Below are 27,188 nucleotides of genomic sequence, written 5' to 3' on the forward strand. Positions count from 1 at the left end.
AGTGCAGATAATTGTCTCCCTTGGAATTAACTCTTGGTGTCCGGATAAAAACTATACTTAAGTCAGTACTTACCAAGGTACGCTGATGCTCCAAACTATTACACGGTGTACATGTTTTCACAGCGACACAGATCCTCACGGCTTCAGAGTCGGTACTGACAGAGTAGTCAATTATAAATGACCGAATAGGGGATCCGGGAAGGGGACTGAAACCGGTTCGGCTGGTTTTAGGCAGCAGAACACAGCATTTATGCTCGAACTCGGGTACATAAAGTAGTACGGATAAAACTGTTGAAACTGTTGAGAGTTATATAGCCTTATTTGAGAGGCAGCCAGATATAAGCTACTATACGCTGCGTGGTCACGGAAGGTGTTGCCTCTGAGACTGTATAGTTTGGATTGTGAAAGTCTTATATCAAGTTCGTGTATATATAAGTGCGCCCCATTATGCAACTGACCTTCTAGTGTGAGCCGGCTGCAGTTATTTGACCTCCGCAGAGCAGCGTTTCAAAGTGAGCGTCAGAAGGCGATACGCCGACAGGATTTTGATTTTGATTTTGACCCTGAAAGAGGAGAACCTAGCGAGAACTCAAGTTTTTTTAATCATCCACGGCGCGTGGCACTGCAACTTGGCTCACCGTGTCACACCGCGCCTCAGAGGTTAATCTAGGTCTCGGAGACTGTTTACATTCGAGGCGTAAGAATGAGTAAATGTCTGCCTGACCTGGCATGATAGCCAGGTCAGGTAGACAGGCCAGGTAGAAAGGCCAGGGCCCAGCCCAGGTCTTTCATCGAACCCGTAAGAAAGGTGTATGGCAATTTCAGTTGAATGTTTCAACCAGATTGTCTGGCAGACAAGAGGTTGTTCCTTGTCAGAAACTGATAAACCTGTGTATTTACTGTCCGTTCAATGATCTTAGAGACTGCCGGTAGATCACTGACCGGTCTATAATTATCCGCCTCCGTCCTGCACCCCAATCTGGGAAATTGACAATGACAAATTCGGAATGGAGGTTAACGATGGAGCAATGACAGGAGCAGCTGCTCTAAGTAGTCGACAATTTAGCCCATCCAACCCACTGGCTTCGTTGACTTTCATGGTTAGGTTCAATCAAGACAAATGATTCAAAGATAGGTTGGAAACTAAAACATAACCCTACTATGTAGTAATAATTGCAATGGGTGAAAGAGAGACGTGCATCTCTGTATCACATCAGCTGCATGGCCAAAAATGAGTAATTGTTGTGTTCTTTCGCTATATTCTTAGACTCTATTCTACCACCGCTGTTTACCAAGCTGGGTATTTTAGAGGAATTCAGTGTTTGTCTTTTTGTACATTGATGATTATACTGAACCTGTCCAGGGGAATTCAGAACATCACGTGGGGTAAACAAGGACGATGTTTCGTCCCTCACCTCTTAGCGACAAATCGCATTCCATGCCGTATTGCATACCTTCAAACCTTGGGTGGTGTACGTATATATAAAATTGAAACCAACTGTGAAACACCAGCACTGGCTAACATCTAAGGTTCCAAATTCAGATTTAAAGTCGATAAGGGCACCTTTTTCAATAGTGTAGGTTGAACGTTCTACACAATAAAGGGTAAGCAGGTTTCACATGACCTTTCCCCTCACAGTTCCTGTCACCTTTCATCCCTTGCTGCTCCAGACAGACGGCAAGCTTGCAGAACGATTGTGCAGAGGTAATAATCAACACTGGAAGCGGGTAAGAACGATATTTACGTACAACATAACTGCAGTATCATGAACCATAGGGGGTAGAGGTCATTTCTATGGTATGTGGGCTACATTAAGCAGGATGCAAGACTTTTCGGGGTGACGAAGATGGGGCTGGGGAGGGGGGGGGGCATCCTTTACTTTCACGGAAACAAAAGAAGCACTATCACCATGGTAACTGGAGGTGTAGCAGACATCCTGTGGTGTTCGGTTACATGTATAAAGTGCCAGGACAAAGCTCGAGGGGCTGGATCATGAATGTGTTTATGTAAGACTAAACAGATCTTGTTTCAAACGGCTAGTCTATTGGAAAGGCCACCTATAAATCTACTCAAGATGTCACTGAGGTCATTTAGGTCATTGGGAGAGTCTACTATAATATGGGTAACACTCTTATGAGGGGTAATTAGATATGAGATGTAGCCAATCACAAAAATCTTAGAACTAAAATGCACGATAAAAAATAATCCCTTCTTAGGAATAAATTGCTTATTAATCATCTTTATCACCCCCTGTCCCTTCATAGTAAACATGTGTAGTAATGACATGAAACATATTTATTGGACAAATATATATTTTGTAATTGGAAAATCACAACAAACAGAACCAGCAGAAAAAGATAGAAAATAGCCTGTTAGGCTAGTCCATGTTGAGATAAACATCATTTGCTTGAATTAAACTATCTAGTCTAGATTGTTCTATTTCTTCTTTTCTAATATATTTTTATTCAGTTAGGTATGCCATGGCAGAGGCAGGCAAAAGGTCGCCTACTGCTGTTCCCCAGAACATCTGTGATGGGTCTCCTACTTGCGTTTTGTGTGGCAGGGAGGCAAACATAACCAAAGACGAAACCGCGGCGAACAACACCAGTTTGGTCAGTCAACCGGAAGCAAATAGTGATGAGAAACCCTACATGTGTGGGGAGTGTGGGTACAGGACAGCCAGAGAGTCTCAGTTATCCCGACACATGAAGACACACACAGGGGGAAAACCACTCAAGTGTGACCAGTGTGACTATTCTGCTGCACAAAAATGCACTTTGGACCGGCATCTAGCCAATCACACGGGTGATAAGCCCTACATGTGTGGGGAGTGTGGGTACAGGACAACACAGAAGTCCGATTTATCCACACATATGAGGACTCACACTGGTGAAAGACCATACAAGTGTGACAAGTGTGATTATTCTGCTGCAGTGAAATCCACTTTGGACAGGCATCTGGCCAAGCATACTGGTGACAAACCCTACATGTGTGGGGAGTGTGGGTACAGGGCAACTCAGAAGTCTCATTTATCTGTACATATGAGAACTCATACCGGTAGAAAACCCTACAAGTGTGACCAGTGTGACTATTCTGCTGCACACAAATTGAGTTTAGATCAACATCTAGCCAGACACACTGGTGATAAGCCCTTCATGTGTGGTGAGTGTGGATACCGGGCAGCTCAGAAATCTGATTTATCGAGACATATGAGAACTCACACGGGTGACAAACCCTACAAGTGTGATCAGTGTGATTATTCCACTGCAAGAAAATCCTCATTGGACAGACATCTAGCAAAACACACTGGTGATAAGCCCTACATATGTGGGGAGTGTGGGTATAGGACAACTAAAAAATCTGCATTATCCCTACACATGATTAGAACCCACACAGGAGAAAAACCGTAAAAGTTTGACAAGTGTGACTTTCTGCTTCACAAAAATCAACCTTGTAGCAACATCTAGCCATGCGTACCGATGGGAAACCCTACTAGAGAGGTGGGTACAGGACGACTCGGAAGTCTGACTTGCCGAACATTCAGAGAATTCATAGAGGAGAGAAAAAAAACTTTAAATGTGACCAGTGCAACTATCCTACAGCACATGAAAAATCTTCTTTGGACAAGCATTGTAAAGCACGCCTAAGAGAAACACAACATTTTTTCGTCATGTGATGTCATAACATCTAAAAAAAATCTTTTATCCGACCAGACATTGTACCAATGTTGTATGTCATCTAGCTGTATTAACACTCAAGGTAAAATCTGTATGTGTAGTCTGTGGAAGAATAACTTTACAACGAAATCCTTATACTAAATACTAGTAGAAATATACCGTATGTTTTTGCAACATGCATGCATAAGAAGACAATACCATGCTGCTTGACTAAGTTGGGGCATTGACCTTGTTTTGTGAAGTGAGATTCTGTGACATAAAATGATGTTTCAGTTACTCATGGCTGATATGTAAGATCATATTAACTAATTAGTGAATATAAAGAAACTTTGATAAAAGTACACATTCATGCGACGTGTGCATCTGTGACATAGAATGTAGTTTTAGTGACTGTCATGTCTGATATGTACATAATTGATTCAATTCTAATTCCATTTCATTGTCTCTTGTGTAGTAGATGCACAGTATTGTGCTGGCCGTACAATTCCACAGGTCAATTTTATGTTCATAATAGGTCACATTAATGTTGTTGGTAATAAGGGCCACAGGACATATCTTTACTGCCTGACTAGGTTCCAAATAATAATGCAACATGAAATAAGAGACTATGATTATTATTTAAACACTATATAACGAACTTACACTATATGTTAGTATCACCGGTATTGAATATATAATAGTAAATTGACGCTTATCCTGAATCTGTGTTCAACATTGTGAAAAAAATACAATGATGCTTGTGTAACATGAAACGTGTTCTCTTTGAGTGAAAGATGATCAGGCGAAATACCATCTGCATTTGCAGGTAAGTGCAGGTAAAATTGGACCTGTGCTGGTATTTCTGGTGTCTACCTGCACAATCCCGCACTGGTCCATGTACTGGGATTTCTACAACAGTCATAAATGTCCTGTGATGTAAGTGCATGTGGATAAGCTGCATAGACTTTTACTACCAATCAAGTATAAAAGAAAAGTAGCAGTAGTTCCTTAAACAATTCCATCATGATCCATACTTCCTAAATTCAGAGTGGTGCAGGTAAAGTTTTTCTGGTGTAGGCAATTAATTTGCGAACACTAATTCAACAGAAACACAGAAAAAGTATCCCGAGCCCAGATGATGTATAGATAGCATTTTTTTTATTGAAGAACATGCAAAATTACACACACAGTGGTGCCGCACTCAAGCTAAAGGCTTATGTTCACGGCACCACTAACGAAATACAATAAATAAAACACAACTAAAACACAAAAGTACGGGAATCGCCATTATAACAGACAAAATAAACGTAATAATAATACAAGTTAATAATACAAACATGGTGCCGATATTGCACAATACAGTATTGGAGTTATGACAAAAGAAAGTTATTATACAAAACGTTTGGTTTCTAATAAATACATCTGGGCAATATACAGTACATTAGAATTGTCAGTGGAAGAGAGGAGGGGTGAACCCCTAATCAATGAATTTATAACAGCTGTTTCAGACAAGGCATCAATATTGAGAGTTGAAATATTCAAATCTTTTATCCTGTCAAATAAAAGCAAACGTTGATTAACATAGTTGGGGCAGTGCAATAGGAAGTGAGAAATACTTTCACATCGACACCCGCAGGTACAGGAAGGGTTATCAACTAAGTTACGAACAGATAAACTATAATTTAGACTGTGGGTGCCGACACGAAGGCGCGTAAGAAGGACACAGGAGTACCTAGGACCGGAACTATAATATGTTGGAACAACAGGACGTACAGACTTGATTAAATGATTCTTGAATAAATGGAGGCTCAATGAGCAAATACTTAAATTAAGACAGTTCCACTGCTGAATTGAGTATGGTACAAAAGATTTTAGAAAACGATTGGTATTACAAACTGGCATTTGATTTGTTACGAAGGTTGTATGACGTTGCCTCCGAAACAGCCGGTGGTAACAAGTCAGTCAAATACCGTCGGGTTAGCCCATTGGCAATCTTATAAAATAAAAGAAGAGAATGGACATAACGTCGCTCGGATAGTTTTTCCCAGCCAAGTTCCTGAAGGACGGAAGAATATGATGACCCCCTCACGGCGCCAGATACCGTGAGGGAGCATTCATATTGCAGCCGCTCGATAAGTTTAGAGTCAGAATCAGAGCAGCTGTGCCAAACAACATCGGCATATTCTAGATACGGTCTTATAAAAGTCTTCTAAATAGTTTTCAAAATTTGGCGTGGGAGCTTAAATTTTAAGTTTTTAATAATGGATACTTTTTTTGAAAACCTTCGCAACCGTTTGGGTAATATGAGTACTGAATATGACATGTTGGACGTTGGAACAACACCAATATGCTTATGATGTTTCACCGTTTGAATAACTGAATTAACAAGAAAGAGAGGAGGGTGCATTGGTGGAACTTTTTTCTTTGAAATACAGATTTCTTCTGTTTTTGAAGGGTTAAGTTCCATCAACCACATGTTTGACCAGGAAAGAATACGTTTCAGATCTGAGTTAAGTCTTATGGACGTAAGTATGGGATTTTCAACAATATAGATAGCATTGGCTATAAGAAGCTCGGTTAATTCAAGATATTTTCATTCATGGCAAGTGAGAGCTGGTGTTATCAAAAGTAGAAGTTACAGTATATTTTGTTTCATTTGGAAACATTTGATTGATTGTGTCGACCATAAAAAATCAGATCTTTTATTGTTAATTTTATTTTTACGATGTACATATAATCAGACGATAAACTAAAATTCCCTTATAACTATAATGATAATCCGTATACATTTGTTTGAGAAGGAAAGAAAGAAAACTGACCAAATATGAGACGGGAGTGGCCTCCTGTCATGTAGGCAGCGCTTTTAGCACATTAAATGGGTAACGAGGTAAACAAAATGACCTTTAACCCTCAGATTGTTCACCTTTCATCCCTTGGAGATTCAGACAAAGGCTTGCAGGATTGGAAGATTGCGAGGAGGTGAAAATCAAAACTGGAAGCAGGTAAGAACGCGTAATTTACAAGAAATAACGCTCTTATCATGAAGCAGAGATTGCATAGGTCATTTTATGGTGTATGGGCCGCATCAGGATAATATGTGTCACTTTTCTTGGTTACGAAATAGATGTGGGGAGGGGGGCCAAGTCACACGCCAAGTATAGGGGTGACGTAACCATTAGCACATGCGCCTAGAGCCCCCGGAAAGACCCTATTAATATTCTTGTTGAATTAGTTGTGAAAAATGACCTTTCTCCATCGAGGGGATTTCCGCACCCCCCTGAAATAGTGGTATCGTCGTCAGATAGCTGTTTTGAGCCAAACGGGCCAATCCAAGGGCTCTAATTAGGGGGTGTATCAAACGTTTAGCCGTATAGAAATTCTTGCAAATGAATTCCATGAGACTGGACTTAGGAGGCTATCATTTGAGGGTAAGTTTATATGGCTTTAACTTTTTATTCTTGAGATAATAGCATATTTGTTTCCTCAACTCTCCCATTGGAACGCATGTATTACTGGGGGAAATTCTAATGGCATCGTCTCCCCTATAGGAATTCAGGTATTCAGTAGCAAACCATCAGTCCTGGAATGCCACTGTCAGTGGCTGGGCAGGCACTGACAGAGGCATTTCAGACACAAATCAGCAGAAGACCTCCACTGACAGGCCTGCAATACGTCTGGCAAGTACAAATCGGGCTCTGCACAGATCTGGGACTGTCTTGACAGGCCTGAAAGAGCTCTGAACTGATTAGGACTGTCTTGACAGGCCTGAAAATACGACTGTCGATGATAGTCCCACCACTGTCAGCCATGGCCAATCACAGTCTTGGATTAATTAGGCATCTAGCGAATCAGATATCAGCTCCTTAATTGCTTGCAGGGCAGGAAATTTTGAATTTTACAGTTAGGTTTTTGAGGAAATTAAGAGAATGGACAGCAGGGATATTTACACTGTATCCAGGCCTCCATCTCCCAGACTTTGCAGGTTGGAAAGGAGATTAATTGACATAACTATTGTTTGGAAGTACTGTGGATGTGGGGGAAAGTGTACATCATGTTTCTGAGGTAAGATATTTAGTGACAAACGGCCACATTTTGAATTTTGACAATTGTTGGGAGGGGGGCATGGCAGACTGTGCTATAGACTGGGTGTACAGTCAGTTGTTGTCTTGTTCTTTAAGAGACTTGTTTGGTTGTGGTTTCAGAAATTCAGATTATATAAGCATTTTAAAATTGTCAAATCAATGACAGAGGAGGTATTGACGATGCCCCATTCTTGTCTATAATGTTTCTGCTTCTGTTACTTTTTGAAGCATTTTGCAGTTGCATAAATTTCTGTACTCTATGTAGATAGAGCCTAGTTAGCCAAAATCTTTCTATTGTTCAGTTTTTGTATAATTTTTACCTCCAAAATCTAGTACATGAGCAGAAGTGTTTTGTTATGTAAGAGCATATCTACGACTGTCAGCCTCTGGGAATCCACGACTGTCAGTCATGATTCAACGACTGTTTTACGACTGTCCTACGACTGTCAGCCACTGGGAATCTATGACTGTCAGTCATGATTTAACGACTGTTTCTACGACTGAAAATTTGCATATTTTGTGAATAATTAAAGGCTGATACAGTCACTGACAGCCCCTGATCAGAGGCAAAACAGTGCTGTCTGACAGTCACTGACGGTGCCAATCCAGGACTGATAGTTTATTTAGGCCATTCCTCTTCATTTTAAGGGCTTTTTTTGCCATGGATCTGTTACCTAAGCAATGGATAGGGTTCAGGTGACTGTCATTTACTTGTGATTTACCCCATTTTTTGTTATTTTTGGCCCTCTACCTTGTTTTTTAGCCCTCCCTCCAATCAGTGCCAGACTGCAGAACAGAGACAGTGTCCAGAGGACTTGATTTTGGTATTCTGGGGGTAAATTGTTGGGGGGGGGGGGTGATTTCCCTCGGGAGGGGTCTGAGACCAGGTGAATGTTGTGTTTTAGCCTTTTCACACTCTTTTTCATTCTTTTTGCCTTGTCTATGATTGTCCCTATCCATACGAGTAACCAATATAGACCTTTCAGGGCCCTTGGATAGACTTTTGGTCTGCCTTGGCAGTGTCTGGAAAGGTGATGTAGGAGTCTAAGTGCAGGAAATAATGTCTCCATTAACTTAGGTGACCATCTTTTGGGTTTATGCACTTCTTTCTATCAAATTTCACCTGTAGCCAGCATCCCTACCCCAGGTGTACAGTGCCTGGCCTGGCACCAGTAGTTCATCAACTCCCAGGGGACTGTTTCTTGTCAGAGTTCTTTGATATTGATGATTTTTACTTCCCCCGCCTACCCCGCATTGGGTGATATGATTGACATCTGTCAATTGTGAACTTGATTTTACTAGAAGGGGTGACGTAACCATTAGCACATGCGCCTAGAGCCCCCGGTGAGAGATCTCAAATAAAACAAGGCTTTAAACCATTGAAAAGCCTTTCTTGGTTGGATTTTATGTGAAATCTTGGCATTTGGGGAAAGACCTATACTTGTTGAATTAGTTGTGAAAAATGACCTTTCTCCATCAAGGGGGTTTCCGCACCCCCCTGAAATAGTGGTATCGTCGTCAGATAGCTGTTTTGAGCCAAACGGGCCAATCCAAGGGCTCTAATTAGGGGGGCGTATCAAAAGTTTAGCCATATAGAAATTCTTGCTAATGAATTTCATGAGACTGGACTTACTGTAGTAGGCTATCATTTGACGGTAAGTTTATATGGCTTGGACTTTTTATTCTTGAGATAATTGCATATTTGTTTCCTCAACTCTCCCATTGGAACGCATGTATTACTGGGGGAAATTCTAATGGCATCGTCTCCCCAATACGATACAAAATATAGGGCTGTTCAACTATTGTAAGTTAGCACCATAGTATTATAAATGTGATCGAAACAATGTTAAAAGAGAAAGGGGAAACGAATATTGAGGTAGCCTGGATACCATACCCCAACCTCAAAAATATCTTTGTGTTGGGGTCTGGCAGGATGCCTGTAGAAAGGTTCTCGAAGGCCCTTGATCAAAGGGAGGAGAACCTAAGATTTATGACCACTCACACCACAGGTAGCCAGCTACAACACACCACAGTTGGTCATGCAGCAGGCTATCATATATCACAGTAGGGAATCAGGTACTTAGTGGCCACTGTTATTGATTCAAAAAGTACAGTTGGGGGTATTTAACCTCCTGCTGAACCTGCTGCTGTTCTATTGGTGGAGTTTTACTTACTATAAGGGGCAAAATTGAGAAGCCGGCCTACACCATCCGGCCAGACCCCTGCACGATAGATTCTTGAGATCGGGCTGTGGTTTGGTAACCAGGTCAATATTCAGGTGTGGTACATGTCAGGACAAGATTTGTGCAAGGATTGTGGAATTCAGGAAAGGACTTGCAAAATTGTAAAGGGGGAGGTGGTGGTAAGACTGAGCGTTTAGATTTTAATGTAAGAATGGAAATTTGTTTTGGCAGTTGTTTGATAAAGTTTTCAATGCTTTATTCTAAGATTTAACATAAAGCGTTCGACTTATTTGTCAACTTTCCTCGATTTAAATCTGTGTCCATTAGGTTAGGTATGGCTCAGGCAGGATATGGGTCTCCTACTGATGTTCCCCTGAAGCTCGGTGATGGGTCTCCTGTTGGAGTTTCATGTGACAGAAATGCAGGCAGTGGTAGAGACGAACAGACAGCATGCAAAAATAGTTTGGAATGTCAACAAGGAGCACAAACTGATAAAAAACCTTATCTATGTGAGGATTGTGGTTACAGGACATCACGGAAGGACCACTTATTGCAACATATGAGAATCCATACCGGTGAAAAAACCTATAAGTGTGACCAGTGTAATTATTCTGCCACACGGAAATCAACCTTAAATGATCATCTACTCAAACATACCGGTGAGAAACCCTACTTGTGTGGGGAATGTGGGTACAGGACAGCTGAAAGACGTAACTTTTACAGACATATGAAAATTCATACCGGTGAAAAACCCTACAAGTGTGACCAGTGTGATTATTCTGCAGGACTGAAACAGCTTTTGGACAGACATCTAGCAAAACACACCGGTGACAAACCCTTCATGTGTGGGGAGTGCGGGTACAGAACAACTCAAAAGTCTGCCTTATCCATACATATGAGGACCCATACCGGTATAAAACCATACAAATGTGACCAGTGTAATTACTCTGCAGCGCGGAAAAGTCATTTGAATATCCATCTTGCAAAGCACTCCAATAACAAACCATTCATGTGTGGGGAATGTGGATTCAGGACAAATGATAGGAGTTCCCTATCCAGGCATATGAAAATACATACTGGTGAAAAAACCTTCAAGTGTGACCAGTGTGATTATTCAGCTGCAAGGAAACACCATTTGGACAGACATCTTGCAAAGCACACCGGTGACAAACCCTACATTTGTGGAGATTGTGGGTACAGGGCAACTCAATGGTGTCACTTATCCGAACACATGAGAACACATACCGGCGAAAAACCCTACAAGTATGACCAGTGTGATTATTCTTCGGCACAGAAATTCATTTTGGACAGACATCTTGCAGAAAACGCCGTTAAAAAAACTACAAGTGACCAGTGCGACTATTCTGCTTCACAGAAAATCCTCATTGGACGGACATCTAGCACAAAAGACCGGTGACAAACCCTTTATGTGTGAAAAGTGTGGGTACAGAACAACTCAAAAGTCTGAATTATCGATATCCAGACATATGAGAACCAATACCGGTGAAAATACCCTACGAATGTGACCAATGTAATTATTCTGCTGTACCGAAATCTACATTTGACAGCCATTTAGCAAAACACAGCGATGAGAAATCTTCATGCGTGCATGACAACTCATACGTACGACATATCCAATCATATGAGAAGCCATACCGATAAACATTCTACACATGTGACCAGTATGATAATTCTGCTGTTTAGAAATCCACATTAGACCGCTATTTAGTAAAGATTCACTCTAGAATGTAGAAAGAAACATTTTACAGGAAACGTGAGTACAAGACTTTAGAGATATCTCACTAACATTGCATTTTCTTTTTGTGAACCAAACAAGAGAGAAAACATTATAAGATAGTTAGTTAGTTAGTCCCATAGCCTTTTAATCAGACGTAGGCTGATTAATCAGCCGTAGGGGCAGCACAACAATAAAGTGGTTTAATAGAGTAACATTAATACAGTAGTGTGAGTAATCGCCACCTTATGTGTTGTCTGTCTTTAGCTAATTATGCTGATATTAAATTCTAAAAATGCTTTTTTCTAGTGCATGTACAAAGTTACAATAGAAGTTTCATGTTTTTACTATCTTGCTACAGGTATTACACGTTTCCTAAACTGATGTCCGAAAGTAAGCTTCGTCACAGTTTTGATTGCGCATTATTGTGCTTTTAGGTCCAAGTTTACTTGTATATAATTATTTAATAAGATGTATTTTTAACCAACGCTTTAATATATTTGAACAGTGTAATGTCTTATGCCTACAGTTAAGGTATCTCAACAAATTTGATAATACTATTCGGTACCTGTATCTGTACCGTATATAAGTGAATATTTATCAGATGGGAAGGAGAAAGGCATGTACAAAAGAAATCTCGCGTACTTCAGGATAGTGGCAAAGAAACCTACAAGTGATATGGAGTACCATGACTTTTAATATTAAGGAAGATTCAAAAATAGATAAAGACAATTCCTTTTAACTTAAGGTAGGCTACCAGAGCAGCTGACGTCCTAGACAATTTTGATATTTAATCAGAATATTAGGAGCACAATCGAATGTAATCACATGTAAAATGAAAAGAAAGACTGCTATGCTTACTTAAACACGTATTTACTAAACTATACAGTATGCACTATATATAAGTATTTATGTCATACCTGTGACGTGAAAACGTTCGATACGGGAGTTCCGGACCGTGTGATAACTTTCCGTATCACACAGGCTCGAAGTTGTATCACACAGGCTTCGAATTCCTTCAAGTAAATCGAACCATTTCGAGCTGCAATTTGAATACCTAATTCGGGATCGGAGTTGGAACATAGCTGTTTCTGTTTTTGTTCGAGGGCACCAAATTTGTTCAACTTCTTTCGCATTTTGCATCAAAGCATGGGTTTTGATGCAAAGTGCCTTCGGCCGTGTTGTATTCTACAAGGACGTTATTGTGATATAACGTCCTTGATTCTATATATAGAATAGATATTGATGATTTTGTTAACGTACGGAAATAACGGAAGCCAGGGAAACAGGAATGTAGTTTTTATTACTGATAGCTAACGAATTTTCGTTTTTTTTTAATGCTAGACATAGACATAGATAAAATTGGCTATATGGAGCTCAGTTAAGTTAACTTAATATATATCTAAGTCATTAAAGTACAGGTTACATGATATTATCATATAGCCAGGCGCCGCGGACCAATCGGAAGGCCCCGTTCCACGTTGGTCATGACGCCGTAATACTTAGATTCCCGCAAGCCCGGCGTGTATCGCCCTTCTGATTGGTCAGAATGAATCGACACCGGCACCGGTGTCGATTTGCATCGACATCGCCACCAGTGTTGATGCAAATCGACACCGGTGTCGATTCATTCTAACCAATCAGAAGGAGCGATACACAAAGGATATGAAGGCATTGGCCAATCAAATGGAGCGAAACATATTCCAGAGCAGAGGGAATAAGTACAGACTGCAAGAAGAGGGGAAGGGCTCCTTCTGTTAACATTGATAATGTTTTGTTCTAAAGAGCCAAAGACTACAATGTTTCAAATATTTTCTGTGGGAATTTTGGTTTCAAAATGCAATCTGTAATCTCCTTTTAAATGTATGTTCCAAAGAACAAATTCGACAAAGGAATTCCCACGTATGGTACCAAGGGATCTATGCGTCATACAGGAGTTTGTAAGTTTGGGTAGGCTATATGATAATAACGTTAATAACCCACCTGTTCCTCGGTGTATATGGTGTCATAATGCCTGGTCCTTTGCTATAACCACCTCATAAAACCACCTCGTTCGCTTTGCTCACTCGGTAGTTTTATTCGGTGGTTATAGCAAAGGACCAGGCATTATGGCACCATATACACCTCGGGGCGGGTCGTTAACCCTTAATTATTTCGTGTGTATGTAATTGTTCGTTTATGCATGGTTTAGGCTATGAAATTTTAGAGAACGTTGTACGAATCTTCATGAATATTATCTTCATTATACGTAGAGGATCAGGAAAACTGGTGGATGCCAGCCAGATATACCGTCTGACCGTTTCCAAGCCCAGTTACTCGAGTAACTACTTTGGGGCTTATCTTGTTACCTGAATGTCTAAGCTTCATCGACGTAAGGCAAATATTAGTAGATTTACATGTTATCGTAGTAAAGTCATCGCTTAATAACCTTGATTTTATTACTCGACATGATTTATTTACAAGGAATTATTTTAAGTCAGTGTTCCAATACAAGCAGCCAATTGTTGAAAATGTATGAATTTGATTTTGTAACCAGTAGCAAAGTAGCAAAAATTTATCAATACCGGTTTTTGAAAAATGATGCCGTATTCAAATAATGTTATCTTTATAAATTGGAGCGTAATTCAGTGTCTAAATGTAAATACTATAACGTTTGACGGAATAAAACAGTCACGTAAAAACAAATCTGCACGTGCCCTATTTGATATTTGACAATAAGCCATCTCACAGTTTCCAAGTGCGTTTATGCTGTGATAATGTGATCAGTAATCGACCCATGTGCGGTCTTATGTCTTCCAGCTTTTTAACCTTTAAGACTTTGTCGAACGCAAAGAAAGAACAGATGAAAGAAGAATGAATTAATCAATTGATTTATTTATTATATTTCAGCTATACCATAGGTATGGTGAAATATATTGTATTCGTAATGTTTCTTTCTTTCTTTCTTTCTTTCTTTCTTTCTTTCTTTCTTTCTTTCTTTTTCTTTCTTTCTTTCTTTCTTTCTTTCTTTCTTTCTTTCTTTCTTTCTTTCTTTCTTTCTTTCTTTCTTTCTTTCTTTCTTTCTTTCTTTCTTTCTTTCTTTCTTTCTTTCTTTCTTTCTTTCTTTCTTTCTTTCTTTCTTTCTCCTGTCAAATCTTCAGAACACGGTATCTCCCTTGTTCCTCAAACGAATGACTTGAAATTTGGCACAAGGGTAGAGTGGGCCAATACCCTCGGAATTTTTCATTTTTTCCATATCTGTCTCTTAAATGATTTTATTAAGGTTTTTTGGTCATCTTAAGACCAAAACTGTATATTTGGGCCCCCTGTACCCTTGTATTATAACCGAATGAGCTGAAATTTGGTACAGATGTGCCTTGATAAGTCCCCCATATAGATTCAATATCAGTTTTGGTGTACAGTATAACGAAATACTTATTTTTGCGATTTTTTGGTCATTTTTTTACCAAAAAAGGACACTTTTGGCTCCTGTACCTTGGTTTTAGAACCGGATGACCTGAAATTTAGTATAGGAGTGCCCTAGACATATGCGCACATGGATTCAATAACACTTGAGGCATACGGTACAATAAAATGCTCAATTTTGCGATTATTTGGCCATTTTATGACCAAAAAGTACACTTTTGGCTCTTGTGCTCTGGTTTTAAAACTTTTGGTAAAATGGTGCACTAGATATTTATTCAAATGACACATGTATAATTTTTGTCATAGACTACGTCAAAATGATATATTTGGGGATTTTTTGTCATTTTCCAATAGCCAGAGGGGTCAATGACCTTAATGTCGTTGACCCCCAGCTGCAGATTGCACCTACTGGCATATATGTCTATTCAATCTAATTAGATAGGTAACCAATCACTTAGCCTGAATCTATATCCTAAAGAGGGGGCGTGGCAGCCAATCAGCGAGCCCGGTGTTATCTGGAAGAGTCCATTCTTACACGGAGGGGTTCATTTTTTACAGAATGTGTGCTGGAAGAGTCTATTCTCGCACGGAGGGGGGATTTTTCAAAATTCATATTTTGGACTTTGGTGACTTCTAGTTTGTCAAAGTCTTTCAGTAGGGTTATTTTTGGACTGGTCTAATTTGCAATTTTACATGGGTGTTCTGGAAGAGTCCATTCTTGCATAGAGGGGGCTTTTTTTTAAATCCATTTTTTGGACTTCAGTGATTATGTCAAAGTCCTATTTTAGCGGATGTATTTTTGGACTGCTCTACTTTACATGGAAGAGTCCATTTTTTGCACACGGAAGGGGGATTTTTTCAAATTCAGTTTTGAACGGGTGATGATTCAAAATTCAATTTTAGTGGAAGTGTTTTTAGACTGGTCTATTATACCTTTTTATGCACTGGGACCTTTTTTGCTAAATTCAATTTTGGATTTGGTTTCTTATTCAAAAGGCCAAGGTTTCAGTGGGAGTATTTCTGGACTGGTCTATTGTGCAAATTCACATAGGGTGCACTGGAGTCCATTCTTGAACGGGGGAATTTTGTAAGACTCATTTTTGGGTTAAACCGTCATTAGTAAAAGTGATTTTTCAAATGGGTGATTTTGAAATAGCCTATTGTTGCATGGGGAGGGAGATGGCTGAAATATGCTGTATTTGCTCTCAAGCAAATGTCGGCCTTTCTAGTTTATTTATTGATCTTTAGGGTAGTCCCTTCAGTTAACGTAGTAACTGATTTCCAAGGGAGCCCTATAACAATAATAATAACTCAACGTACAAAAGATAACTACTAACATAGGATTGAGCATAACAAAGCAACAATCAAATTCGGGTTTGTAAATCATATAAGCAACTTAGGAACACTCAAAAGAAAAACAAAAACAACTCAAGATCACAAACTCATAGGGTCATTGGACGGTCATTGCGGTCAGAGGTCAGTGCCATTTGTCCTGATCAATCGGACTGAACATAAGAAAGAATAATCCAATTCGGATCAGTAAATCATATACGCAACTTACTAATAGCAACTCATACACAATAACAACTCAACATCACAAAAATCATAAGGTAATTGAACAGTCATTGGGATCAGAGGTCAGCGTTATGATATCAGAGACTGTTTAAAGGCTTTAAGAGTAGTTGCTTGTTTTGTCTCAGGTTTAAGTGTATTATATATTTCAGCTGCCCTGCATGCAAATGTGCGTTGACCTGCTCTTGAAGTGTAGTTAGGTTTATGTAGGAGTTGTGCTTGTCTGGTGTTATGACTGTGGATTTGGTTATTGAAACGAAATGTGTTGAGTAGGTAGTTGGGTGCTAGGCCATGAAGGCATTTGTACACCATAATGCAGATCTGCCGAGTTCTTCGCTCCTGCAGCAGACTCCAACCCAGTGTCTGATGCAGCTCCCCAACATTCGACCTCGGCTCACGTCGGAGGATGATTCGAATTAATTAATGAATTAGAAGAAGAAATGTGGCGTGTCAAGGGAATTCAGAACATCACGTGGGTGAACAAAGACGATGTTTAGTTACTCACCTCTTGGCGACAAACGTCATCCATGCTGTATTACCAACTTCAAACCTTGGGTGGTGGTGTATGTATATGTATAGGTGAAACCAACTGTGAAACACCAGCAGTGGCTAACATCTAAGGGGCCAAATTCAGATTTAAATAAAACGGGCACCTTTTTCAATAGTGTAGGCGGAACGTTCTACACAATAAAGGGTAAGGAGGTTTCTCATTACCTTTCGCCTCACAGTTTCTGTCACCCCTTGGTGCTCCACACAGACGCAAAGCTTGTAGATTGTGCGGAGGTAATAATCATAACTGGAAGCAAGTAAGAACGAGATTTACGCACAACATGACTACGTTATCATGAACCAAAGGGGGTATACATGTAGGTCATTTCAGTGTTATGTGAGCTACAATTTGGGCGAAATGAAAGATTTTTCGGAGTAGCGAAAATAGGGGTGGGGAGGGGGTCATCTTTACCTTCAAGTTAACAAAAGAAAACATTGTTTTTGCTTCGTGTATTCTAATTCTACCGCTTCTTCTTCGCCAAAAGATAGGGTAAGTAAATTGGCAAGACCACTAGCTGTCACTATGGTAGCTGGAGGTGTAGCAGACATCCCGTTTTGTTAGGTTGCATGTAGCAAGTATCAGGACGGAGATCGAGGGGCTGGATTATGAATGTGTTTCTGTAAGACTTAACAGATCTTCTTTAACCCTCAAGCACCGGACCTTTTTTTGCGACTAAAATGACCGAGTGGGGTCCAAACGGACCCCAAAATATTTTGTTCATAAAATCTCAGTACCATTTCTTATCGGCGATCATTGTATATACATTGCTTTGTCAATGTAAGAGGAAGATTTTGAGATGTTAAGGTGTTGCTAATTCCAACCCATCATCATAATTTATGCAAAAGTTCAGAAGGACCACGTTTTGCACTAAACCTATTCCGACCATGTGCATAACTCATGAACGGCTAGAGCTAAAGCTACGAAACTTGGTAATTTATCACAAAATATTGTTTGCAAAAGTTTTTGGTCAATAAAGTACGTTTATCATTTTTGTGGGTTGCCATGGCAACCATATTCTAACAGGCATATTTTTTGCCAAATTTGACAATTTCAATTTAAACAAGGTTTTCTTGGTAAACTACACCTGTTTTCTGACAACAATTAAATTCTATGAAATTCAATGTAATTTTCATGACTTAAAATTTTTAAATTTTGCTAATTCCATGACGTCATTGGTCAAATCCAAGATGGCCGCCCTGATTAGGCAAATGACGTCATAATGTCGTCACATTACATGTTGATGACACAGAAATTTTTTGTGATGATTTAGGTGTACATTCCTATTATTGTCTGAATGTTTGGTAGTCTTACTGTAAGTGGTTAAGGAGTTAGCCTCCAAAGTTTGTTTTAAAAAACTGCACATTTTTGCTGGGGTCCGTTTGGACCCCAGAGGGACTGAACACAAGCTTTCTTTATAATTTCCACATCATTGTACCAATCGTTGCGAAAACATAGGAGAAGATATAAGACATATTGACTGACAAAGTCACGGAAGGATTTTTTATTCAGATCAAAAAAGGTTCAAATGGCACTTCAAAATGTACGCCTGGGGTCCAAATGGACCTCACTCGGGTGTTTGAGGGTGAAAACGGCAAGTCTATTGGAAAGGCGACCTATAAATCTACTCAAGATGCCACTAAAGGCACTTAGGTTATTGGGAGGCTCTACTGTAAAGTGAATGGCACTTTTATGACGGGTGATTTACTATGAGCTAGCTGGAGCCAATCACAAAAGCTTATGGAAGCTGTAAGGATATGATAAACTATCCCTTGTAATGAATACATTACTTATATCATCTTTACCAAATCCTGTCTCTTTGTGGTGAACTTGACTAGTATATTTAAAACAACGAACAGTAAAAGGAAACAACACCTAACCATAAATAGCTTGTTAGGCTTGATTATTTAATCCTTTCTGATATTTTCTGTTCCATTAGGTACACAATGGCAGAGGCAGGTAATGGGTCTCCTACTGCTGATTACCAGCGTTTCAGCGAGAAGTATCCTACTGGTGTTTTATACAATGATGCAAGCAAAGCCAAAAACCAGCCAACAACGAGCAAAACCAGTTTGGTCAATCATCCGGAAGCAAACACTGATGGGAAACCCTACATGTGTGGGGAGTGTGGTTACAGAGCGGTTCAAAAATCTACCTTATACTTACATATGAGAACACATACTGATGACAAACCCTACAAGTGTGACCAGTGTGACTATTCTGCTTCAAGAAAATCCAGTTTGGACCAACATCTAGCCAAACACACTGGTGATAAGCCCTACATGTGTGGGGAGTGTGGGTATAGGACATCTCAGAAATCTTATTTATCCAGACACATGAGGACTCACACGGGCGACAAACCCTACAAGTGTGACCAGTGTGACTATTCTGCTGCACAAAAATCCAACTTGGACAGACATCTAGCAAAGCACACTGGTGATAAGCCATACATGTGTGAGGGATGTGGGTACAGTACAAGTAAAAAATCTGCCTTATCCCTACACATGATGAGAACCCACCCAGGAGAGAACCTCTGAAAGTTTGACCTGACTTTGTGACTTTCTGCTTCTTAAAGGAACGTCTAGCCATGCGTAAGTTTGAGAAACCCTACTCGAGGGTCAAGAACAGGACAGCTCGGAAGTCTACGTTGCCGAAAATATGAAAATTCATAAATGGGGAAACTCTACAAATATGGCCAGCGGGACTATATTCTGCAGCACACAAAACATCTTCTTGGATAAACATTGTAAAGCACTCCCTTTCAAAAACACCACATTTCTTTATTATGTGATTTCATAACATCTAAAAAAAGCTCCTTTATCCGAACAGACAGCACACCAGTGATGTATGTCATCTAGCTGTAATGAACAATTATGGTTAAATCTAAATGCGTAGTCGGTGGAAGAATAACTCTACAACGAAATCATTTACTCGTAGAGATATACCGTTTTTTTGTAACATGCATGTTAGAAGAACACAATACAATGCTATTTGACTAAGTTGGGGCATTGATCTTGTTTTGTGAAGTGAGCTTCTGTGACATAAAATGTTGTTTTAGTTATTAATGGCTGATATGTAAGAACATATCAACTAATTAGTGAAAATAAAGTTTGATAAAAGGACACATTCTTGTGAAGTGTGCCTATGTGACATGGAATGTATTTTCAGTGATGTCTGATATGTAAGCACATGATTTATTAGTGAACATAAGTAAGTTTGATTCCATTCTAATTCCATTCCATTGTCTCTTGTGTGGTAGGTGGCACAGTGTGGTGCTGGTCGTACAATTTCACAGGTCAGATTCATTTTCATAATACAAAACTGTAGTTCACAATTATGTTGTTGGTAATAACTAATGGGCCAAAGTACATATCTCTACCGCCTAATTAGGTACCAATTAAGTCACGTTACATAGATCAGAACGCACGTGAGGTGACTGGAATTCTTAAGCAGCTAACTTTGTGCCATAATCCTTGAACTTTTGAGCTTCAATCAGAATGACAGGTGCACAATGTAGCTTGAAATGAGAGACTGTGATGATTATTTAAACACTGTTTCACTAACCTATAAATCATACACCATATATTAGTATCGCCAGCATTGAATATGTAATAGTATATTGATGATTATGCTGAACCTGTGTTAAACATTTTAAAAATATTTAGTGATCAATGTGTTAAATAAAACGTAGTTTGTATGAATAGTAGATAATGTAGTTGTGTGACTTGCATGTTTGTAATAACAACTTTCGACGACCTCATACCTCCATGAAATATTGAGACCTTTTGTAAATGTCATGCAAATGACTAACCATTTACATAATTTATGTATGGCGATGTTCGTTATTGACTAACGTACACATGTCACAAGTATAAAATTCCCATCATGAGTCATTATGCGGATTTGCTATTTTTGTATATATTATGCAAATCAGTTCCTCATTTGCATATTTGGTATCTGCTTATGTTTCACCTATCATAATTACATGTTACATTTACTGAAGTTCAGCTATTAAAAACAATGGAATTGTACAATTTCTTCATTAATCATGCAAATTAAGTCCTCATATGCATAAAATGTATATCATTATGAACATCTTTGCTTAAGCTACCTGCATGCCAAAAATGATGTCAATCCATCATTCCTTTCTATAGTTATCCTCTTTGGAGTGTCTTGACAAAAACGCCCCTGCAGTTCCAAAATTAAGTGTTAGGAGGCTGAAACTTGCCCCACTTTGTCATGACGTTAAAAGCTATCTACCACCCACATGTCAAAACCATATTATGTCCGGTACAAGAGATGCATTAAAAAACTGCTATGATAGAATAAACTCATTTATTATGCAAATGTAATCTAATTTTGCATGATTAGTTTATGCAAATGTATCTAATTTTGCATGATTAGTATTTTATCTTGTATAACATTGTCTAAGGTACCTACATACCAAAAATCATGAAAATCCATTGTTCCCTTCTTGAGTTATCCACTTCAGAAGTTTTTTAACAAAAATGCCCCTGCTATCGCCAAACTTGACGCTAGGGTGCCCAAAATTATGTCACTTATTCCTGAGCACAAGAGCTATCTAACACCTAAAAATTGGGACCATATCTTGTTCGGAACATGAGATAACAAAACCAGAAGTTGCGCTGCAGTACCAAGGATAGCCGCTAGGGGGCCCAAAATCTAATCACTTTCAGCTTTCATCACACCTCACCAACACACCAAGTATGAACCTAATCCATCCAGCCATTCTTGAGTTATCTTGTTGACAGACAGACAGACAGACACACACACACACACACAAACGCTGGTGAAAATATAACCTCCATGACATTTCATGGAGGTAAATATAGATAACATTGACTAACATCCATTGGCATAATACCGGCAGGTTTACTGAAATTTCTCAAGCAATACTAATTTGGCAAATGATCAACGCATCATTTTCTCCAGTTACATGTTGCTGTTACAGCTTACCTTTGCCACTTCTTCTGTGTATATTTTTTTGTCTCTCTTGTCCTGCTAAAAACATAATATCGTAATTGGAACACACCGCGGAATCGCACGGAGAACGGGCGCGTGGTTGGAAGGGGGTGCAATAATACCGGCAGAACGAAACACGGCACAATTTACTGCCGCTATGTACCTTTAGTTTATACATCCTTCCTTTCCTGTTAGTAATTGCACAAAACAAAAACCTGCGTGAGCATACAAAAAGTCAAGAGAAAATTGGCGTATACTGACAAGAATTTTCATTTACTTTTGGTCCGTCACAACCGCTATGACGTAAAACTTTACTGCTGGCGTAGCATTAAAAATGGCGGGAAAATGGCGGCGTACGTTCAATTTGACCAATTCAGCCGTAGATCCGGGCGATAATGCAACGGTTCTTCACCCTTTTACACGAGTTGTTGGTCAGCAAAAGAAATTCAAGATTGCTGTTGAATCATGCTCGTCTTGTGCCGTGAGCACGTGTGATTATTATCCACAAATCTTGCGATGAACTTGACAGTGTGTTCGTCCAACGACGAGCTCGCCTGCCCCGATGAACTGCAAACTTTTAGCCTCGTTGTCTTCGAATGCACTGTTTTCGAAGCCTTTTTGAAAATGTGTGAAATACGTGGGTGTCTGAAGTGTGCATACCTCGGAAATTACTGTTGCTACGCTAGTGGATCACCGAAAATTTATCGTTTATGTCATTTGCCGGTATAAGTATTACTGCCGGTATTATGCCAATGGATGTTATATGTAGATCGGTTAATTCAAGATATGTCCATTCATAGAAAGTGAGAGATGGTGTTATTAAAAGTACAAGTTACAGTATATTTTGTTTTGTTTGAAACGTTTGATTTATTGTGTCGGCCCTAAAATGTCAACTCTTTTATAATTATTTTTTCTTTACGATGTATGTATCAGTCGATAGACTAAGAATTCCTTATGGCTACAATGATAATCCTTGTACATTTTTTTTTTAGAAGGAAAGAGAGAAAACCGAAGGGAAGTGTCTTCTGTCATGTCCGCAGCGGATTTAGCACATGAAATGGGTAATGAGGAACACAAAATGACCTTTAACCCTCAGATGTTAACCTTTCACCCCTTGCTGCTTCAGACGAACGCTTGCAGGATCGGAAGATTGTGTGGAGGTAACAATCAACACTGGAACAGGTAAGAACGCGTAATTTACAAAAAATAACGCTCTTATCGTGAAGCAAAGACTGTATAGGTCATTTTTGCAAAACTACGAAAGCTTCACCCTCCTTTTTCAGCACTGGAAACCAGTGCTGAAGATGGCTTCAGCACTGGAAACCGAGTGCTGAATGTTCGTCAGCACTGGAAAACCAGTGCTGACGCGCTCTCAGCACTGGAGACGCCGGCTTCAGCACTGGAAACCGAGTGCTGAATGTTCGTCAGCACTGGAAACCGAGTGCTGACGCTCTCAGCACTGGAAACGCCGGCTTCAGCACTTCAATGCGTTTATATTGAGTGGGTCAGTTTACCTGACACCATTAGTATTCACCAGAATCGACATGGCTACTGCGATATCTATCACAAATTGACACAATAAATTTGTTTGCAATCCCGTTTTAATGATATCCATTCCTTATACATTTCAATTATACAAAACAACACAAATTCAGGCTTTTTTTGCATCTGTATCTATCTTACGTTATATCAAAACCGCCGTTCGGCGTAACACACCAGCTAAAACTGCATAAACTTGAAAAATCATCTTCGTTGCTGTGGAGACCACCAACCACTTCCTGTACCACTGCCCTCGCTATGAAAAGGAAAGACAACACATGCTGCTAGAATTCGAAGTGGAGAATATATATGAGACATACAACACAGCAGAGGACAGCAGAGACACGGACATCACTACGCTTGCTGGAATGAGAGAAGACCGTTCAGAAGGAATCAACAAACAGATGTACATGGCCTTCTCCCAGTACATTGAGAGTACACACCGTTTCGACATGCTCTCCTAGAAACTCCTCCAGCAACTCTCAAGCACAAGGAACCAAGAGTTAAATACCAAGAGAGACTATTGACTCAAATGCAAGCCATGTGTTACTCAGCACCAAGAGGCCACGTCTAGCGAAATAATAGACGTTAAACGAGGACAACAACAACAACAATTAGTACCGTATATAGTACCGCTTTCAGTACTTTGTATCTATACTCTATACATACACCAAGTTACACATTAAATTGAATAGCACAACCAAAAGTTTAACTTTATATTTAATCAGTATACGTCAAGTACCGCTCTCAGCACTAGGACACTCCAGTGCTCGAAAGACTTCGGCACTGGTTTGAAGAACGTTCCAGTGCTGAAAAGACGTCAGCACTCGTTTTCCTGTGCTGAAGATTTCTCAGCACTGGTGTTCCAGTGCTGAAGTGCCCCTGAGCACTGGAAAATCGAGTGCGGAAGGCGAAGCTTTTGTATATCAGCACTCGGTCCCAGTGCTGACGGCGGTTTCAGCACTGGGTAACCAGTGCTGAGTGACCTTTGACCTGACCCGTCGCCGCCAGGGCCGCGAGTTCAGCACTGGAGCCGAGTGCTGACGAACATTCAGCACTGGAAAACGTCTTTTCAACACTGGAAAACGAGTGCTGACGTCTTTTCAGCTCTGGAAAACGAGTGCTGAGGGAGCTTCAGCACTGGAGAAAGGCCGATCAGCACTGGAAAACGAGTGCTGAACATTCTTCAGCACTGGGCGCCGAGTGCTGAGGCCGATTCGACCATTGTTTTCAGCACTCGGTTCCAGTGCGGAAGGTGAAGCTTTCGTAGACTTGCGTCATTTTTATGGTGTATGGGCCGCATTAAGATAATATGTGTCACTTTTCGAGGTTACGAAATAGATGTGGGGAGGGGGGCGAAGTCACACGCCAAGTCCTACGATACAAAAGATAGGGCAGTTCAACTATAGTAAGTTAGCACCATATTATTATAAATGTAACAAAACGGCAATCGAAACAATGTAAGGGGAAACGAATATTCAGGTGATACAAGGAGTGTGAGGACAAGGTTTGTGGAATTCAGGAATGGACTCAATGCAAAATCTGAAGGAAAAGTTTTAAAGAGGGAGGGGGCGGTAAGGGACGTCTGGGCAGATTTTAATATTAAGATGGAAATTAAGTTTTGCATTAGACAGTTGTTTGATGAAATGTTCAGTAATGGAGATAAAGATTTAACAGAAAAAGTTCGGCTTATTTGTCAATTTCATCCATTTAAATTTGTGTCCAATAGGTTGGCCATGGCTGAGGCAGGATATGGGTCTCCTACTGATGTTCCCCTCAAGCTTGGTGATGGGTATCCTGTTGAAGTTTTAAGTGACAGAGATGCAGGCAATGGTGGAGACAAGCAGACAGCAAGTGAAAACAGTTTAGAATGTCAACAAGGAGCACATACTGATGAAAAACCTTATCTGTGTGTGGATTGTGGCTACAGGACATCCCGGAAGTCCAACTTATTCCAACATATGAGAATCCATACCGGTGAAAAACCCTACAAGTGTGACCAGTGTGATTATTCTGCTTCACGGAAACGCAATTTGGACATACATGTTGCAAAACATACCGGTGACAAACCCTTCATGTGTGGGGAGTGTGGGTACAGGACAACTCAAAAGTATGACTTATCCATACATATGAGAACACATACTGGTGAAAAACCCTACAAGTGTGACCAGTGTGATTATTCTGCTGCACAGAAATCCTTATTGGACCACCATCTAGCAAAACACAGTGGTGACAAACCCTTCATGTGTGGGGAATGTGGGTACAGGACAACTCTCATGTCTACCTTATCCACCCATATGAGAACCCATACAGGGGAAAAACCCTACAAGTGTGACCAGTGCGATTATTCTGCAGCACAGAAACACCATTTGGACATCCATCTTGCAAAACATACTGGCGACAAACCATTCATGTGTGGGGAGTGTGGGTACAGGACAACTCAAAAGTATGACTTATCCAGACATATGAGAATCCATACTGGAGAAAAACCCTACAAGTGTGACCAGTGCGATTATTCTGCAGCTCGGAAACACCATTTTGACATCCATCTTGCAAAGCACACCGGTGACAAACCCTTCATGTGTGGGGAGTGTGAGTACAGAACAACTCAAGAGTGTGACTTATCGAAACATATGAGAACACATACAGGAGAAAAACCCTATAAGTGTGACCAGTGTGATTATTCTGCTGCACAGAAATCCACATTGGACAGCCACCTTGCAACACACTCCGGTAAAAAACCCTACATGTGTGGGGAGTGTGGATACAGGACAACTGAAAAACGTTACCTATCCAGACATATAAGAATCCATACTGGTGAAAAACCCTACAAGTGTGACCGGTGTGATTATTCTGCTGCACAGAAAAGCACATTGGACCGCCATCTATTGAAACACAGCAGTGAGAAGCCCTACCTGTGTGAAGAATGTGGTTACAGAACAGCTGATAGACGTTGCCTATACAGACATAAGAGAATTCATATTGGTGAGAAACCCTACGTTTGTGTGGAGTGTGGGTACAGGGCGACTCAAAAGTCTGCCTTATCCAAACATATGAGAACCCATACCAGTAAAGCACCCTACAACTGTGTTCGGCATGATAATACTGTAGTATAGAGATCCACATTAGACTGATGTCTAGCAAAATTTCACAGTTGAATATACAAAGAAATATTATACGGGAAACGTGAGCATAGGGACGTAAGGGATATCTCGCTTGACCCTACATTGTCTTTTTGTGAACCAAAAGAAAGGAGAAAACTGTGTAATAGTAAGTAGTGTGAGTAACCATCAGCTTATCAAGTGTTACACTTTTAGTTAAGGAGACACTGATGCCAGAATCAAAAGGTGTGTTTGTATAATGCATGTACAAATTTACAATAGAATTTTGTTGTATTCGTTATCTGAGAACATTTATTACAGGTGTCCTAAACTTATGTCTGAAAGTAAGCTTCTTCACAGCTTAAGTGCATTATTGTGGTTTTA

General features: G+C 40.0%; 4 protein-coding genes across 4 annotated transcripts in view; 3 read left to right on the forward strand and 1 right to left on the reverse strand.

Annotated features, from left to right (window-relative positions):
- The window catches only part of LOC118432060 (zinc finger protein 239-like), a 65,186-nt gene extending 65,086 nt beyond the window's left edge, over positions 1-100 (reverse strand). Inside the window, exon 1 of the mRNA XM_035843568.1 lies at positions 74-100. The gene's annotated coding sequence lies outside the window, so the exon portion shown is untranslated. The remainder of the gene's footprint in view (positions 1-73) is intronic.
- A 1,538-nt stretch (positions 101-1,638) lies between these two features.
- On the forward strand, positions 1,639-4,629 carry LOC118432061 (zinc finger protein 525-like). Its single transcript, XM_035843569.1, has 2 exons — positions 1,639-1,728; positions 2,475-4,629. Exon 2 carries the CDS (start codon positions 2,482-2,484, stop codon positions 3,409-3,411), a length of 930 nt encoding a protein of 309 aa, XP_035699462.1. The 5' UTR covers positions 1,639-1,728; positions 2,475-2,481; the 3' UTR covers positions 3,412-4,629.
- Positions 4,630-6,541: 1,912 nt separating this feature from the next.
- On the forward strand, positions 6,542-19,930 carry LOC118432458 (zinc finger protein 300-like). The gene is made up of 2 exons (XM_035844043.1): positions 6,542-6,659; positions 19,121-19,930. Exon 2 carries the CDS (start codon positions 19,128-19,130, stop codon positions 19,716-19,718), a length of 591 nt encoding a protein of 196 aa, XP_035699936.1. The 5' UTR covers positions 6,542-6,659; positions 19,121-19,127; the 3' UTR covers positions 19,719-19,930.
- A 3,336-nt stretch (positions 19,931-23,266) lies between these two features.
- Positions 23,267-27,137, forward strand: LOC118432487 (gastrula zinc finger protein XlCGF57.1-like). Its single transcript, XM_035844073.1, has 2 exons — positions 23,267-23,346; positions 25,433-27,137. Exon 2 carries the CDS (start codon positions 25,440-25,442, stop codon positions 26,817-26,819), a length of 1,380 nt encoding a protein of 459 aa, XP_035699966.1. The 5' UTR covers positions 23,267-23,346; positions 25,433-25,439; the 3' UTR covers positions 26,820-27,137.
- Positions 27,138-27,188: the final 51 nt, after the last annotated feature.

The sequence above is a fragment of the Branchiostoma floridae genome, chromosome 15, assembly GCF_000003815.2.
Source record: "Branchiostoma floridae strain S238N-H82 chromosome 15, Bfl_VNyyK, whole genome shotgun sequence".
Lineage (NCBI taxonomy): Eukaryota > Metazoa > Chordata > Leptocardii > Amphioxiformes > Branchiostomatidae > Branchiostoma > Branchiostoma floridae.